This window comes from Panonychus citri, unplaced genomic scaffold (assembly GCF_014898815.1).
Source record: "Panonychus citri isolate SS breed McGregor unplaced genomic scaffold, ASM1489881v1 Contig00099, whole genome shotgun sequence".
Taxonomy (NCBI): domain Eukaryota; kingdom Metazoa; phylum Arthropoda; class Arachnida; order Trombidiformes; family Tetranychidae; genus Panonychus; species Panonychus citri.
This window is the reverse complement of record NW_026515504.1, coordinates 426328-445483: the sequence shown is the minus strand read 5'-3', so window position 1 is coordinate 445483 and position 19156 is coordinate 426328. Positions and strand designations below refer to the sequence as shown.

Here is a 19156-nt window from a genome sequence, read left to right as displayed (position 1 = left end):
TATTCTAAAAGACAAGACAAATTATCTGCAAAGTAATTTCAATCTAAGCAGAAAATTCTAATTGCGATTAAATCTACTGATAATTAGCTTGCCAAAGACTAATTATTCTCAGAAAAAAATATAAATTTAAACCGGAAGAATGAGTGAGAGAGAGAGAGAGAGAGACAAGGATGAAGAATAAAGTTCTAGATAATATTATGGTCAATTGAAACACTAATTGGGATCAAGACAAATCATCATTGAGCTTAGGAAACCCTCAGTTGAGCCATTGAAAGATAATCATTTATGTGGCGAGGAAGTTTATCTCTCTCTCGAATTGACCAGAAACTTATTAACTATTATCATGTTCTAGTGCGATAAATTCATATGAGAATCTCTCTGGAGGTTAATTAATATTGATAATTTGTAAACTTTTGATAACTCACATGGAAATAAATTTGGAAAACCCTGAAAAGCTCATTTAAAAATTCAAAGGTTGTTTCTGTAGCTTTTTCAGCTTTTATAATTTTTGGTGGAAAATTATTAATTACTCAGTTTTATTCATCACATTTATCATGGCAAATTCATGGTATTTGGATGTAAAATTGTTTATTTTTATTGTATTTTAGTTATTTAATCATCTCATCATTCAAACGAATCGTCAAATTAGTTTATACAGTTTTCTGTTGATTGTTTGCCTTGTTTGTTTAATAGCAGTTCATTTGCATGGTTTATGAGTGGGAATTGATTGAGAAATTAGTTAAAACTTGACAATAAATGATGATTGTGATGATAAAAGTGGAAGATAACAAGAGGAAAGGAAAAGGTAAAGGTAAAAGTTATCAGGTGAAGGTTCAATTTGTTTGATGGCAAAAATCATGGTGATAAAGATGATCCATTTTGGTGGTAAATTTGAATTGATGTAAAAGTTTATGAGTTAATCAGTTTGAAATTTTGCTTCGAAAGTGATTGTAATCGTGATGAAATTTACTTTCAAAAAGAGATCATGAAAAAGTTGAGTTGTTTCCACTTCGAATGATCAAATTTCAATGTGTTCCTTTCTTTCGCGTTTTCTTCCATGCTGATTCAATGGGTGGGAGGTTAAGGTGAGTGGTTCATGTGTGTAATAATAATGAAGATGATGATGATGCTCATGTTGGCAGGTTGATCGATGTATTTGAGGGTAAAGATGATGAAGAAGAAAAGGTTGAGAAGAGTAAAGATGATAAACAACATGGAGAATAGTTTTTTCTTTTATTCTCTGAAATATTGATGAAATTTCATTGTTCCAATTGATTGAATTTATCTCAATCCATATTTCATGTGATGCTGATCATCATGTATCTCTAATAATAATCATGAGTGATTTTAATTTTTTTTTATCAAAAAGAAGACACAAAATAATTTTCTCTCTCATTATTTGTTTAGAATAATATTTATATAATTGATTTCACATTCATCCTCATTATATTATCATCATCATTTACACGATGATGATATTCACAGGTTATCACTCACAACTGACCAACGATTGGTCAGTATGTGTGCCCATTAAATATCCTCTTCTTATTTAGGGTTAACTGACCAATGGATATTTTCATCGGATTGATTGAAAATCTTTAACAAAACATAACCATAAAGGAAGACAAAAGGAAAGGCAAAGTGTCCTTATAATTGTCGGTATAACATTTGACAGGTAAACTATCAGCTGATCATAATGATGATGATGATGTTGAAGATGATGATTGTTATTGTTTTCGCAAGTATTAGTTGATTGTTGATTTAAAATTGAGGTAAAAAGTTGATTTAATGGATTGAAAAGGTAATTGATTATTGGGTTGATTGTTAATCTTGATGGTGAGCTGTTGATTAAACTTTCAGCACTTCGTTTACCATGTTGCATGGCCGCCGGTTGACCGCCGTTATTATGTACATGAACAGCTATATGAGCTGAATCAGCATTTGATGGGACACAACTGTAATTACCTGAATCACTGGGCATTGATTTGTTAATTGTTAATATAGACATTGCTTGAGCTCCTTTCACTAATTGTACCTTAATTTTACGAGGTGAGTTGTAATTGATTACCTGTAAATGAGAATAAGAAAAAAATTGTTTACAAATGTGATCAGAAATTCTGTAATCATGAATCAACTCGGAATATGTTGTAACTTACTTCACCATTGTGATACCAGAATATGAAATCTGGAGGACCTGGTGCACCATCAACGATACATGTTAAATTCAGTGTATTATCACTACTAAAATAAACTGTTGGACTTCCAGCTATCTTGGCCTGAGAGACTGATTCGTGAATCATTACCATGATAGGAAACGAGAAGAAAATTGTTCAAGGAAAAAATTTATCATTAGAATTCAATTCAAATGAGAACATGGAACAAGAAAAGGTTCAACTGTGAAAGAGAACCAGAACTTTTTGATTCAATCATCAATCATGGAAATCAATTGATCTTTTAACCGGGTTTCAATTTTTCTTTTTGTTCTCTTTCTCTCTCTCTCTTTTTCTACACCTAATTCTGATTCTATTGTTGTGTTTACATTGATTGAAATCGTTCATAACTTGAAAATTTTGTTTTTGAAATTCTGTCAACGAAAAAAAATCAAAGAGAAAAAAAATTGAATGAAAAGTCAAAAGTAAAAACAGAAACGAAAAGGAAAAGGTTACAACCTAAACTACCATGATGATGAAAATAATAATAATAATATAAGAATCAATGATTGACCCAAATTCAATTTAATAAAATATATATATAAAAATTTCATGGTAATAACAACAATTGAATAGGTTCCAACGAAATGAATAGAAACATTAACTTGCAAATGATATTCTCATCATCTTTTCTGTAACTTTCATCATCTCTCAATCTTCATTGATCGCATCATAATGTAATTTTGGCTCATTATCAACTGTGGTTCGTTTTGCCTCTCTAATAATAATATTATTCTCATGATATCATTATGATATCATGATTCTGTTGTAATAAAAGTGATGCTTGTTGTTGTTGTTGTGTTACTCTTGTTATTGGTGATGATGAATAACAATCAAGTCAATCAACTTACCAACAACATTTAGATTAACGAATAGGCTTTTCGGTGGTCTCGTTGAAACTTGACATTCATAAATTCCCGCATCACTTTTTGATGTATAACCAATTTGTAAACTCCAATCATCAGAATTTTCCATGTGAACAGCCTGAAACCTCTGATCAGGAGTATAAGTATATTTACCTACTGTTAAAACATTTAAATCACGTCGTCGAATCCATGAAACCTGAATTATTGAGAGGAAAATAATACAAGGATGATGAAGATAATATTATTAGTTGATATTATTCACTGGAAAACATTAGTTAGTATTATTAACATGAATATCTTTTTTTTTCTTGCTTTACTCTAATATTTATTATTATTATAAATCAGGGAAAATAAAATTGCATGGTAACCTGTCATGAAGATAATAATGATGATGACAGATTATGAATGACCATTTTGCAGATGAAGATATGATCAAGTGGATGATAATCATCATGATGGATATTTATTATATGGATATAAAAAAAAAGTTGTCATACTTTTTTTTCAAGTTCAAATGGATCCATCATCAGGGTGAACATATTATACTATTATTTGGTTATATTAATATTATATACGTTAACTGAATCAGAATTTTATTCTTAGTAAATATTATGATTCAGTTGATATTCATGGTAGAGGTTTTTTATTTGGTTCTTTTTTTCTGCCTCTCTATCTCTCTTTTTTTCTGAGTGAATTAAATTCAAAATGAACTTTTTCTTTCTCCCTCTTTACATAATAATGATATTGCTCGTTGATAAATTACCAAGGGAAATCAAATGAAACCTAAAGAGTAATTGTCATTCATTTTCAACTAGAAACTGACCATGAGTGAGAGTGAGAGAGAGAGAGAGGTCAAGCCTTGACCATTGAACTATCAGATTTATGATGATTCTGTAAACAGAATCAATATAATCTTACTTTTTTTTGTCTGATTGATTTTGAATAGTCAAAATTGATTCAATTGGTTTGATTGAATATTATTTAGAATCAATAATATTATTAATATTATTCAATTCATTTCAATTACAGTTTCAACTTGAGTAACTGGACAATTGTAATTATCCCTGTTAATCTTGTCAATCTGTATAATTAATGTTGCTAAGTGACCAATGGGAGTTATATAATACTAGTTTATGTAATATGTAATTAATTTAATTGTTAATCAATGAGAGTTTATCAATAATCATTAAATCATTGATTACAGTGTATGTTATTTCATTTAAGGTAAATTGTAATCTATCAATAACTGCTATTATATTAACATGATGATCAATAACAATTAAATGTATCGATATTAATAGTTACTCAATTATAAATTGTTTATTTCCTCAATTTTACCATGAATCTGATATCAAAATATTAATAATATCAATTCAGTTCTTGAAAATTTCTCGATGCTGATAATTGAATGAATAAAAAAAAATTCAATCATATGAATAAATGAATTGAGTTGGATAATAAGGTTGAATAAGTGATGATTAGTATTCTTACAATTAATCACCAGTTTCATATTAATACAAACTAATATTAAATAGTGTAAATGTAATTAACTAAATTTAGGTTAATCAGTAATATTGTATCCTGAAAATTTCCATTGGAACTGAATTAAATAAGGTTTTCTCATTGATTGTCTTGGGTTAACATGATTAACTCAATGATATTAATCAAATAAATGGATTCATTCAGATGGTTAATACATTTGATAGATGGACAGAGAATCGGATATATATTATATATACAGAAGGGCGAGGTTTTTCCTCGGATCTATTGGTCAGTGTGAGTGACCATTGAAAAGAGAGAGAGAGAGAGAGAGAGAGAGAAAGTCATAGAAATGTAAAACAGAATTGATGGAATTCAATCAACATGGTGAAAGAAAAAGGCGAGAAATCGTTGAGTATGGAATTGAAAATAAGAACTGTAAAGAGTAAAGTTTATTAAGGTAGAAACGGATGAGTAAATTGTTGTTCTTGATGGTGATGGTAATTTAGTAATCACAATTTACTTTGTGTATATACAAGAGATTTTTGTTTATCCGCATGAGAGAAGGTGAAAATGAGCTTAGAAAATTATCAAATGAACTTTTTTAATCGCTATTAAGTTTCACAAAAAAGGTTTATTGTTGTAAAATTAATTAGCTCGTGTACAGTATTTAGCTAATTGAACCATAATCATGTGGTAACTCTATTGAAAACATTTCCCCTATGTTAATTTATTTAATTTCCTCCTCCATCATCATCATCATCATCAACATCACCATTTTCATTACCATGATAACTGATGCATCTGAATAATTTTCTGAGAAAAGTTCTGAGTGGTAACATGATTGATTTAATAATGAACGGTTATCATTACCATATAATTAGAGTTGTGATAAAAGTCAAATTGTTGTTGTTGTTGTTTGCAAGAAATTAGAGTAATAGATTGTGAATTTGAGTGGATCATTTAATTATTAAAAGTGAGATGAGAAAAAAACTGTAACAATAACTAACGATAATCAGAGTTGATTAGGTGAGAATAAGTTTTGATTTGATTAGAGTCCATTGATTGTTTTTTCGTTTAGATTTTACTTTATACAATTGAGTTGATTGTTCAGATTTAGAAGATGTATTTTGGTGTGATTGAATTTTCTTTCCATGAAATTCTGATGAGTCTTTTACCCTTATTATTTAAATTTAAACTTTGAATTTAATTGTAATTAGATTGAGAAGGAAAAAAAAGGTTTTCGTATTCAAATTACAGGTCGTAATTAGGCAAACAATTAGATTGATTAGTTGGGAAGGAAACAGAAGTAAAATTAAAGGTTCGAGTGGGAGATTCGATGGGTGGTGAGTGAGTGTAGAATTAGGCTCAAGCTTTTCGACTAATTGAATCCTTAAGCTTGAATAAACTTCGAGAGAGAGAGAGAGAGAGAGAAACAACAATTAAGCCTAATAGAAGTGTTGAAGAATCTTGGTAAAAGGAAAAAGAAACAAGTTCGAAGGGGGAAAAGTTCTAATCTGAAAATTTCTCTTCTTCTTTTTCCCCTTCTCTCTCTCTCTCTCTCTCTCTCTAGACTATTCTCGAAAGTAAGAAGTTCATTAATATTAAAGTTGAACAATTTGAATCAGATTACAATTGTTCTTGACATTTAATCTGTTAAATTACGAGGTAACTTATTGAATCGATTTCTGATCAATTTAAAATTATTTCCAATTGAAATATGATGACAATTTTTGGGTGAAAGTATTTCTTTTCCTTTTCTATTTCTTGGTGAAATTATATTTCTCAGAAAATTCTGGTGATTTAGATTCTTAAAATGCTTCTGATCTTCATCTTACATTATTAGGTTTACAATTATCATGATGATAATGAGCAAGATGAGATAACACTGGAAATTGGTGTTTACTTTCATGATAGAAAAGCAAATATTAATAGTTGAGAAAATGGATGAAAAAAAACTCATGCTGATGATAATCAGAGGGGGGAAAATATTAGATTATTTTGGAAACTCAAGATGCGAGTTGAATAGGAAAAGAAAATAATATTATATCAGAATATTATTAATGTAATAATGGTGATAAAAAGTAATAATAGTGATGAATATAAAGACGATAATAGAGTTGATAATGATGATGGTAAAGGTGGGAAAAGGATGATGTTAACATTTTGCAGATAATAATAATGATAATCATCATTAGTTGTTCATTGGTGGGGTATTTGTGGTGTCACTTGTAAGACTGATGAGGTAGTTTAAAGTTTTCTCCATGAAAATTCATTGTTTTTTGTCAGAAATTTAGTGAACCAAATCATTTCAAAATCACCAAACTAACCAACAACAGATGAATATCATGTGAAACTCAGAAGAAAATGCTGAGTGGGTTAGACTAGGGAGAGAAGAGAGAGAGAGAGAGAGAGGTGAGGAGCATGATGATGAAGATAAGGAAAAGCTCTTGGGTCACATCAGTCAGAGAGATTGTGATGAGAATAGATAATAGCAATTTTGTTTCATCTTGTTGAATATAAAGGTTTTAATCCACTAGTAGGGATAACATTGAGTCGAGGGAATTGAAAATTGTCTTGAAAAAAAAGAGGAGAAGGAAGAGAGATTGGGGTGGGGCTGATGATGATGAGAGGAAGAAGATATGTTGGAATAGAATTAGGAGGAAAAGGCAAAATAGAAGATGGAAAAAGATGAGGATGTGGAAGATCGTAACAAGAGAAGACAAGTAACAAAACTGTTCATCGAATTGTCTCTGGTAATTGTTTCCATGAATTAGAGATGATGAAAATTTTTCTCGCTTCTTTGTAATTTCCTATCAATTTTCTAAGTTTTCACTGTTTCTTCTTAACATTTTCACTCGCCCCACATCCATAGTTTCCGGTTTCACCTTATCATTGAAGTTTTCAGACATATCCTACCATCAACATCTCCTCACTATCAACACCATAACATAACCACAGAAAATTTAATTTCAATGTTGATTACATTTGACCAAAAATTCAAGTATTCTCATTATCTTTTCTTTTCATCATCATATATATCTCTTTCTCCATCCTACTAATAAATAGCATTTACAGTTTTCCTTTTTATCCTTATAACATATTTGATCATCTTCATCTTCCTTTTCATCATCCTTATCTTCCTCATCTTTGCTTTTTCTCCTTTAATGAAACAAAATGCTTCTCCAGCTTTACCCTACTTTATGTGCTCAATCTGTAGCATCTTCATCTTATAATCCAAAAGACTAGAATCTTTTTTACTCATCTTCATCTTCATCTTCATCATCGTCATCATCATCATCATCTTCTTCTTCTTCTTCTTCTTTTCTTCTTATTCCTTTTTCATCTCTAAAGATTTCTTCCAACACACAGAATTTACCTAATGTCATCCTACTCAAGTAATAAGATGATGAAGAAAGTTCCAAATCTAATTCATCGATCGAGGAATAAATTTACATGTTAAAAGGGTAAAAAGACTCGGTGAACATTCAGTATGAGAGAGAAGGAAAAAAAAGGTAAGAAAAAAAAATAGAATCCATGAGACTAAAGGTGATCAGGAATAAAGAAAGAAAGAGAGAGAGAGAGATAGAAAAAAAGTTTCACCATGATTACGATTATTATCCTCATATTGTATTACCATGAGTAGTGATTTCAACTGAATACCTTTAGATAAAGTGGTAAGAATATTGTTTAAAAAGGATTCATGAAGATTGAAGATGAGGATGAGGATGAAAAGTGTATCCATGTTAAAACCTTTTCCAACATCATTTTCATCTTAACTTTACTTTTATAGCCTAAGGTGTAACTTTAACAACAATGTTCAGTTCATTTACATGTAAACCCTTCCTCCCATTTCATGATATCAATCAAAGTTTAATCGTGAATATTTATTATCATCATCATTATTATTATCGTTATTTGTTAAGCAACATTATATTTTTTTTTCTCATCCACCATGAAAATAAATCAACTATTAATTTGAATATAACATTGACATTGTATCTTGATGCTAATATAATAAATCCTAAAAGCTCTAGGATTTATTTAGATACTGATTATTAATCAACTAATCAATCAACGGATAAACATTCATGATGAAAATGATGCAATGAACATTAATGAACAATTTAATTAATTGCAAGTGAAAAGTGAGTTGAAAAAGTTTCAAGAATCAATCATTTCCAATCAATATACAATTATCTATCTAATTGTTTTATTAATAGTTTTTACTCCAGGTGATGAAAAGATATTGAGAAAATATTGACTATGAAATTATCGTCAATATTTTTTTCATCAATGAATCAAATTTTAATGTAACACAGAAACTCATTGGAATCTGAATCATGATAACTGTTAGTTGACATGATTAATTTATCATGAACCATTCTGAGATGTGAATGGGGGAAATGATTCAAGTTGAAATTTTTTTCTCCTTGCTACTTATTATCATTATCATGTTTTATTATTGATATCAGCCTGAGGGTGAACTTCTAGACTGTTACTATCATGGTAACGGTAAATGAATTACTCATAGTATGAGTTCAATGGAGTCTGAATTCAGTGATTGCAATGAACAGATGGAGAGAGAGAGAGAGAGAGAGAGCATAGGGTGGAAAGAGAAAAGTATTGATTATCTACATCATGGAATCAAGAATTGGAAATCTCATTGAGTAGAGAGAAACAAGTTCTGAAAAACTCTGAACATGAGAAAGAAACATTTGAACGATAATCAATATCATCTTCCCTGAGATCAAATATCCAGGTTGAATATCAATGTAATAATCAAACTAATTATTTCCACAGAAATTATTATTATCATGATAATTTGGAACTTTATTTTCTCCTCTCTCTCTCTCTCTCTCTCTCTCTCTCTCTCTCTCTCTCTATCTCTACTATTTGGAAAGTATCATTAATGGTTAAACGTTAATCTGAAAGTAATTTAAAAATTCTGGTATCATGAAAATTTCAAATCTCTAGATGAAACATTTTGTTTTCTCTCAATATTTTCTACATCCAAGAAAAAGTTCTGAATAAAAGGAAATTTAGTAAAAGATTATCGTGACTTTCAGCGATATACTTTAGACATTTACTTTCTCTTGAAACTCAGATTGATGAGTTCATGAATCTCATGGAAAAGAATTACAGTTTTGTTTTCTTTTTCCATTATCCAATATCACCTAATATTTTTCTCCTCTTTTTTTCCCTGATTCCTCATAATGCTAATCAGAATTTTCTTCTCTGACTAATCAAATGATTAATATATTATATTAACAGGTATCATCATCATCATCATCGTAATCATAATTATAGACATCATCAAATGCTAAGTAATTACAATTTATATTATCGGATATTAAATCATAAGGGTGGAGGTGAAGGTGAAGAAAAAAAAAGTAAAACAAAAAGCTAAATAAATAACTTACAACAGTTATCACTTTATTACCTGGAAACTCATTCCTGGTTTTATCATGCTGAAACCTCAATATAACTCATGATGATGAAGATAATGATAATAGCATGGGAATATCTAAGATATATGTACATGTATATAACTATGAGGCCTTTAAGGGAAAATATTCTGATTACTGAATAAGATGATAGGATGAACTGAAGATTCTGTAAGACTGTTTATCATTTTTCTTATAATTGAATTAATGTTTACATCCAACATATGACCTTCTAACCTTTATTATCATCATGAATATTATCATTTCGGTTCAATGTTGAATATGTATCCGAATGTATTGAAAAATATCTGTTGGAATTCAGGTAAAATAAGTGAGTGAAAAGCTCTGAATCGAAAGGTCTGAGTTGAATTAAATGATTTCCATCAGAATTTTTTCATTATATTTACCATGTTTATCGTCATTTCCTTTATTATTTTCCTTTACTTCATTCAGATTCCATGATAGCAACTGAAAGAGCAAAAAATACTTACATTTAAAGCTCATCATTTAACTCTGAATGCTCAGTAAAAGTTCAGTGGAGAAACAGAATAAAAAGGAAAAAATTATCTACATCAAGTTCTGAGTCTTTTTTTTTACTCATCATTAAAAGTCTAGGTTTTTTTGCTCAGTTCATTTCTCTTTTCATACAATTTCCTGATTTTCGAATTTTTTTATTATGGAATTTTTTTTCTCTCATTTCTGTTTATCATGTTCTCGAGAAATGATGGAAACCAGGGTAATACAGATATGGGAAAAATCTTACCATTCGTATCTCATGCAAGGTTATTAATATTGATTTGATTATTTTGTTGGAATAAATTTTTTCTTTTCCATTTTTTTTTTCGCCTGGAAAATAATATTCAGTCTATTCTTTATCATGAAATTTTGAATAAAACCAGAAAATCAGAACTTTATCCCCAATTTACTTTGTTCTAACCATCTTAACCATTCCAACCCACTATCAACCTCATCGTGTTCATTTTAATCGTTCAATTGTTGCTTTGAATTTAACAATCTCTCAACTTATTTCCAAATAATCAGAATACTCATCTAACCACCAAGAACAAAATTGATTCAATAAAATATTTTAATAATAATTCATGGTAAAAGTGTGAAGAAAAAAATTTACACGATAATGAAGTGAATTACAATTCTCATCATTAAACTTGATATTTAAATGATTTTGATTTTTTTTCCTCCAAATCAACAATGAATCATGATTAAGCTCTTGATTTATCGTTCCAATACCATGAACACCTCATCATCACCATGACTGATGAGCATTATTTCAAAATATCAAGCATGTTATTTTGTTAGAATGAAAAATGAACCTCAAAAATTCATCTTAAAAACTATTGATTTTCATTAATGATGACGATAAAGATGAGAAAACGCTCAAGTAAGAAATATTATAATATATTAATCAATGAATATTTCTCTCTCATTATGATTACTATCTTCAACTGTATTATTAATAACTCATTGGAAAATGTTGTGATCATTATTATTGATAGTTGGTTAAAGTTTCATGATAAAATTGAATAACGAAAATCTATCATCACCCTTATCATCATTATCATTGTAATGAGGAAGTCGAGGGTGAAAGGAGAGAGAGAGAGAGAGAGAGAGAGAGAGAGAGAGAGAGAGAGAGAGAGATGAATTATAAATTTTCGAAATGTAAGACAGACTATTATCATCTTTACAATATTATCTCTCTCATCTTCATGATAATCATTTATTAATGATGATGATGAAATTACCTTTTCAATGGAGTAAAAGTTTTTAGCTTTTCAATTCCTCAATAATCATTATTAATTGATTGTTTCATTATCCCTATTGATTAGTATCAATATTATTATTGTTTGAATAACTTTTTCCTTTTTCAATTCAATTGTCATGATAATTATTCATTTTAATCAATAGTTAGAATTTAATTTTCTACTTTCTGTTTGTCATTCAAAAAGTTAATGAATTCTAAGCACTTTAACCCTTGCTGAGAGATGGAAATCTATGTAATAGTATAATAAATTGAAGATTGAATTTCACCAAAAAGATTAACAGTAAGATTTTTGGTTCGAGAATCTGATAGATTAAGCATCATGATCATCATCATGATTAATTCCAAAGTAATACTTTGTTTATCAATGAAGATTAAGGAAGCAAATGCAAAAAAAATTTGTTTTCTTTTATTTCCCATCATCAGGCTTAAAGATCAATAGAAAAAGGTTCATTGTGATTCACTCGAAAGAGGAAAATTAAGATTGGTGATGGAATAAAGAAATTCTGATCCATGAGGAAAATTTCTATTATTATACTGATTCATGTTCATCTTATTGCTGGATGGAAAATCTAAATTGGTCATTCATATGCAAGAGTGTTAAGCTCATCTAATGGTCATTCGAGTAAAACTATCGGACAATATTAGCATTAGAGGAAAACGGAATCGAGGATAGTTCATGAGTGGAAATGAGTCGAGTTGAATTTTTGTCTGGAAAAAGTTAATTAAATCAACTTACAGTTCGATCACCAATATGATGGACTCGACAGGGCAAGAAGACACTTTTACCTGCAGAAGTTGTTATATTCTTAGATGTTGTATTGTCGAAATAAGGTTCAATTTTACTTCGATCTTGGAACACAAGATAAGGTGGAATCTCACTTCCGGATGATGATGATGATGATGATAATGATGAAATTCCATCAATTGAAAGTGTTGTGATTACATGTAATTGTAATAGAAATAATCCAATTGTTGGTTGATTCATGATATTGATAAAGATTCGTTATTGTTGTTATAATGATGATTATGATTAATCCATTGATGAACATAAAGAAAACATTGAAACACAAGTGACATGATTTCTGTGAAAACACAGCATTTAGAGGATATATTCTTGTTGAGTTGTTCAGAAGACAGTGAGCAAGTGAATAAGAATCAACAAAATTGTGAGAAGAAAATTCAAACTTTTCTGCTCTCAACTCAATTTTCTGTTGCCTAGTGAAATCTGGTGGAGAGAATTGGAAACTTTCTAACCGTTGACAAAAAATCTCTCAAAAAATTTCCATCTTTTCATCTAGATGAATTCTATTCATCTAATTTATTCCATTGAGAATTCAACATTCAACAATATCTCATGCGAAACTGTAGTATTTAAGGTGAATTTTTTTTTCGATTCTTCAGTTACTCACTTTTAATATGATTCTCTAACTGGTAACCCGGTGCCGCTGATTGGAAATGGACAAAGGTGACAGTAACAAATTCGAACTTTATAAAAGTTGTGATAAATTCTCTGGTATTATTATTGAACATAAGATGGCGACCATTTGGTTGAACTTGGAATGAAAAGATTCCAACAGATGAGTTAATTTCTCTCCACCAGGTATCACTAGCGAACAGAAGAAGAGAAATATTCTAATTGAGAATTGAGAACAGAATTCTCATCGAAAACATTGAACCACATGAAATCACTTTAGCAACTGAGCACAACTCAAACACCATGAACAATCGGTGACCCTTTATATTTATATAAAATGCCAACAACAAGAAAATAACAACAATATAAAAAGATGAGAATCTTCAACAATAACAGTTAGAAAATTGTGATTGTGTCTCAATTAATCAACGTGTTAAATTTCAAACATTATCAGTCACAATTAACTTAACGGTTAAAGATAAATAATCCCAATCAATTACAGTTAATCTAATCAGAAAATTTTTTTCTCTTTTCGTAAATTATGATAAGTGTCACCTTTTTTCTTATCCAATGTTAATTGTGATTACCAATTGTTATCAGTGTCAAAAGGATATTACAAAAGGATAAACGTTAATATCATTTTCTAAATTGAATTGATCACAATTAACTTCTCACTTACAATCAATTAGTCTCTTTACTTTGCTTTTCTAAGTGTTCCCATGTAAATTATGTAAATCCTCCGTATTCATGATTATGTTTAGTGGAACAACAATTAAACTAATATGATTTTGTTAATGTTTCAACTTTTGCTACAATTAAATATTTTCATCTACATGGTAAATTGTTCATCAGGTAAGAAACCGATTTGAGTTTGTTTTTTCTTTGACTTTTCCAGTGGTTAAAATTAATATTCGCAACTCATTAACTTTATATACATACGATTTATTTCATTAATCCACTGAGATTAGAAGGCTTATCAATCATGTCTAATTTTCTGAGTGTTGGCTACAATTGAATTTGATTATTAGGGTTATTATGATTATGTTTCAATGTTTAAATGAGGATAAATGTTCCCCAAGACGTTAATTGACTTTAACCAAGACTATTAATGACAATGGAAAATAATATAACATTACAACTTGAACTAGAATTACAATTACAATTTCAACTTTTTTCTTTTTTGATTTTTCTTCTTCTCATCCTCATCCTAATTCTCATTCACTATTTATCTCTCCCAGATTCATTTGACTTTTTTCTTTCTTTCTTTGTGATACTTAGATTATCTTCATTCACCTTAGATTCATCATCATCATCATCATCATCTTATTCTTGCTTATTGAAAGATAATAGACCAATTAATAGATTCATGATTTATCCTTATGTTGAAGAGAGAAGATGATAAGATAAGTGAGTAAATGAAATGAATGATCAAATGATCGAATGGATTAAATTAAAATGATCGGAATAATCATTTGTGGTCACTCAAAGGTCATTCAAGTGATAGAAAAAGGATAAAAGTTATTAGAATTAGAATCAGAATTAGTATCGATAGTAATAGTAATAGTAATAGAACGAGTAATATTATAAAGAAAGTGCAACATCATCAATGATAAACCAATTGAATAATAATAGTATTTACATTTTATTTATGTTGATGCAATTGACAAATTACATGGATGAAGATGCTGAAGATGATGTTGATTAGAATGGAGATGAAAATGATGAAGATAAAGATGAGGTGTATGGAGTTTAGTATGAAAAAGATGCCGAAGACAAAGAAGATGAAGATGCAGGAGATGAAGAAAGTGATGTAGAAAAAAAGTTAGTAAATGATAAAGATGAATAAGATAATTAGTGTCCCAATAGAATAAAAGTTTGAATATAATAGAAAAGGATAAATTAAGAGTAAAAGTGAAACGATAATGAACGTTGATCAACTCGAATAATCAAATAACAGGATTACATGATAAAGATCCAAGATTAATTTTATTAGATTAAGAAAATAAATTGCAACAAATTGTTGAGATAAAATTTTTCTAATCACTATAACAAATGATTTCCACATAACAAATTGTCTGATTACATTAAAATGTCAATCATTTTATCATTTGAATCGAGAAAAAAAAACTTCAATTGAAAAAATTGGTTAGTTAATCATTTATCTTCTTCATGGTACTTTCTACCATAACCTTTATCTTCATCTTCATCATTTCCGCTTCCCCTCAAGATTAAAAACCCAAATGATGATAAAATAAACAGTGAAGACATTATCTAATCTTGAAAGCGTTAATATTATCTTAATAATATCCTGATTGAAAATGAGAGTGAAAAAAAAGAATTGAATAAAATAAAACAAATAAGGATAATATTTAGCCTGAGAAAATTGAGATAATCCTCATGAGAGTGATAATATTTACCATGATTAGTTTACCGATAACATTTTGATAATAATGATAAACATTTAGAAAGCCAAGATAATCTGAGAGTAACTGAAAAGAAAATATAACCCAAGAGGAGAAGAAAAAAAATTGGAATATTATTAAAAAAGAATTTGAATTAAGGTGAAAAAAAAAGAAATTTCTTTCTCTTCTACTCATCACCATGATGATTATCATCATGTTTTTCATTTCCCTCTCCATGAAACTCATAGTGTTTTATTATTAATCTAAATGTTTCTACCAGCAATCAGTTGAATTACTTTTGCCTTGAAGAAATATAATAATAACAATTCACAGTTTAGTTGATGGATTTAAAAGTAGATCTTGAAATTTACACAGAGAAAAATTTTCTTCAAGAAAGATGAAAGAATAGAATCAACTAAGCTCATCCTCTTATATCTCTCTCTCTCTCTCTCTCGCATTCTATCTGTACATCTCTCTTTCTTTTCATCATCATCAACATAGTGGTGATGATGAGGATGAGGATCATCATCTCTTAGTCTCTCAAGAAGCAAATCAGTCAAAAGAATGAGAAAGAAAAAAAAACATATACAAGTTTATGGTGAAATCCATTTCATTTGGATGAAGAAGATGGATTGATGATAAGCTTGAGGAAGATGAGGATGGTGATGATGATAGGAGGGAATGGTTGAAGAGAATGAAAAGTTCGCAAGTTTTTCCACCAAAATTCAAAATTGAAAAAGGCAAGAAGCTGAATATCTCCTGCTGGTTGAACTTTTTTTTCTCTATTTCACTTTCATTAGAAAGGAAGGAAAATCCTGAACAATATTATTTCAAGTTTCTCATCTTTATCATCGTGTTTATCCTCCCACCACATCCCTTTTTCTTCATCACATCAGTCTGATTATCTTCATCTTTAGCATCTTTTTCTCTCTCTCTCTCTCTCTCTCTCTCTCTCTTTGTTTCGTTTTGTTCGATCTCGTTTTCTTTTTTCATCACCGTATATAAAATTCTGAATCTCCCCTGCTTGTAATATTTGTTCATTTTCTCTCAACTTTTTGTTTTCACTCAGCATTAGAAAAATTCCTTATTTTCCAATTGTATTCAGCTACTATTATCATTTCAGATTCTCTTTGATCCATGATCAAGTTTACTCTTTTAAGGAGTCTTATCGTTCCCTTTTATTTTCAACCGAATATCATAAATTCATGTAACATGGAAAAAGATGAATTGTTCAAATTGTTTCTTTTCAATTAGTTTACTCAAATCAAATGGAAATTATAAAAAAAGACTCATGTTGATGTAGTTCTCTTTATCCATGATACAGAAAAGAAATTGTAAAAATCAGAATATTTTCCAGTTTTTTTCTAAATGATTATCAGAACTTTTCGAAAGAATGAAAAAAAACACTTGAAGTTTGATAGAAATTCACAAGAAAAAAAATAGAATCGCAAATGCGAAGATGAGACGAAACTCAATGATAGAGAATTGAAATAATCGTTGTATATGATTAATGAACTCTACCAATATTATTCAAGAATATGAACTAATTATTTTCTCTTCGATTTTAATGGTGTCAACTTGCAACAGAAATTAAACAAAGTCCAATTTTCGTTGGAACCTTTTCCGAGCAGATCGTTGAAAGAGGTATTCGTTTATCGTTGAAATGCTCAGCTAAAGGAAACCCACTTCCACAGATTACATGGAAACTTGATAATTTACCAATAAACGAGGCATATCATGTAAGAATCGGTGATTATGTTAGTGATATTTACACCGTAAACAGTTATGTTAATATAAGTTCAACGAAAACCGATGATGGTGGCTACTATTCATGTAGAGCAAGTAACACCGCTGGTGCCATTCAACACACTGCTCGTATTAACGTCCTTGGGCCACCTTATATTAGACCAATGGTTAATTTAACTGTCCTTTCAGCTCAAAATATTCAAATAACTTGTCCTTATTCTGGTTATCCAATTAAATCGGTTACATGGTTAAGAGGTAAGTGATCACCGATAACCAATAGATACATATACTAATATCATATATATATTATTATATAATATTTATTATCATCAACTATCCACCCAAATCCATTTCCCACCCTGATTCACACTCTTGATTCAATCTCTATAATCACCTTACCCATAGATAACATAAGAGACATTAAATCAAATTAGTTGTCAATACAATGGACAAAACAAATATACTCATATACAAGTAAATGTCCACCGTAAGCATGGAGAAAAAAAAAGAAATTTTTTCTTTTTTCTCCTTCTCTCTCTTCCATCATGATAATCATCATTTGGAATGAAAATATTACACACAAAACTCATCTAACTCTTTGATTGGGTGTGTAATCTTGACTTCCACATGATATGTTACTTGTCACGCAAATTTCCACTTCTCACCTTCGGCAATCACTAATGTTGATTATTATTATTACATCATTATCGTTATGATTAATGTTATTACATTGGTGAATAATCAAAAAGTTCATTTGTTCAGTTGAATTTAAGAGAGAAAACTTTTTTTCTTCATTCTATCACCTAATTCATTATTAGAACTAAATTTATCATGTCTATCAAACACGAGCTAAAACTATTAACTAAAGGAGAGAGAGAGAGAAAAAAATGGAAACTTGAAGATCCACCCTATGGGAATAAACTCATGGGAGTTTGTAGATAACTCATATAATAGTAAATGTATCATTTTGTTTTTGCCTTTCTTCATGAATTCTGATTATTCAGTTGTTGTTGTTGCTGTTGAGTTGATTATCATAATCATCTTTTGATCAACTGAATATACATCATGTTATCATGAGTTCAATTTTTGTATTCATCTATTTTGAATCTGTTTTACCGGCGTGATTATTATGATGATCTTATTTGAATTGGGAGATTTGAAACTTTTGAATAATTAGTTTTATGGATATCAAGTGTAAATAACAAGAAGAGAGAACCATTTATTCAGAAAAATATGAATTACTTTTCAGCTAACCTCATGTAAAACCTATGAATAACTTGAATTAATCCATTGAGATTCGTGTGTTTATTTATTAGAAAGAACTGTTCTATTGGTTACAATTGAATTTGATTATTAGAGTTATTATGATTATGTTTCAATGTTTAAATGAGGATAAATGTTCCCCAAGACGTTAATTGACTTTAACCAAGACTATTAATGACAATGGAAAATAATATAACATTACAACTTTAACTATTAATAGAATTACAATTACAATTAGAATTTCAACTTTTTTCTTTTTTGATTTTTCTTCTTCTCATCCTCATCCTAATTCTCATTCACTATTTATCTCTCCCAGATTCATTTGACTTTTTCTTTCTTTCTTTGTGATACTTAGATTATCTTCATTCACCTTAGATTCATCATCATCATCATCATCATCATCTTATTCTTGCTTATTGAAAGATAATAGACCAATTAATAGATTCATGATTTATCCTTATGTTGAAGAGAGAAGATGATAAGATAAGTGAATAAATGAAATGAATGATCAAATGATCGAATGGATTAAATTAAAATGATCAGAATAAT

General features: G+C 29.2%; 2 protein-coding genes across 2 annotated transcripts in view; one reads left to right on the top strand and one right to left on the bottom strand.

Annotated features, from left to right (window-relative positions):
• Window positions 1-561: 561 nt before the first annotated feature.
• Window positions 562-13506, bottom strand: LOC128388426 (hemicentin-1-like). Its single transcript, XM_053347816.1, has 4 exons — window positions 12519-13506; window positions 3062-3272; window positions 2157-2284; window positions 562-2068 (listed from the first exon to the last, which is right to left on the bottom strand). The coding sequence occupies exons 1-4, from the start codon at window positions 12765-12767 to the stop codon at window positions 1577-1579; spliced, it is 1080 nt and encodes a 359-aa protein (XP_053203791.1). The 5' UTR covers window positions 12768-13506; the 3' UTR covers window positions 562-1576.
• A 405-nt stretch (window positions 13507-13911) lies between these two features.
• LOC128388425 (cell adhesion molecule DSCAM-like) overlaps window positions 13912-19156 on the top strand; it is a 55990-nt gene continuing 50745 nt past the window's right edge. Inside the window, 2 exon segments of the mRNA XM_053347815.1 lie at window positions 13912-14048; window positions 17186-17599. Of these exon segments, the coding sequence (XP_053203790.1) occupies window positions 13979-14048; window positions 17186-17599 (484 nt within the window). The 5' untranslated portion in view covers window positions 13912-13978.

Excerpts from the sequence above, each read along its gene's own strand:
- LOC128388426 (XM_053347816.1), bottom strand. The coding sequence starts at position 12,767 with ATGAATCAACCAACAATTGGATTATTTCTATTACAATTACATGTAATC. Across the intron at positions 3,273-12,518 it reads ATCATATTGGTGATCGAACT|GTTTCATGGATTCGACGACG; the intron begins GTAAGTTGATTT and ends TCAATAATTCAG. Across the intron at positions 2,285-3,061 it reads CGTTAATCTAAATGTTGTTG|TCTCTCAGGCCAAGATAGCT; the intron begins GTAAGTTGATTG and ends TTCACGAATCAG.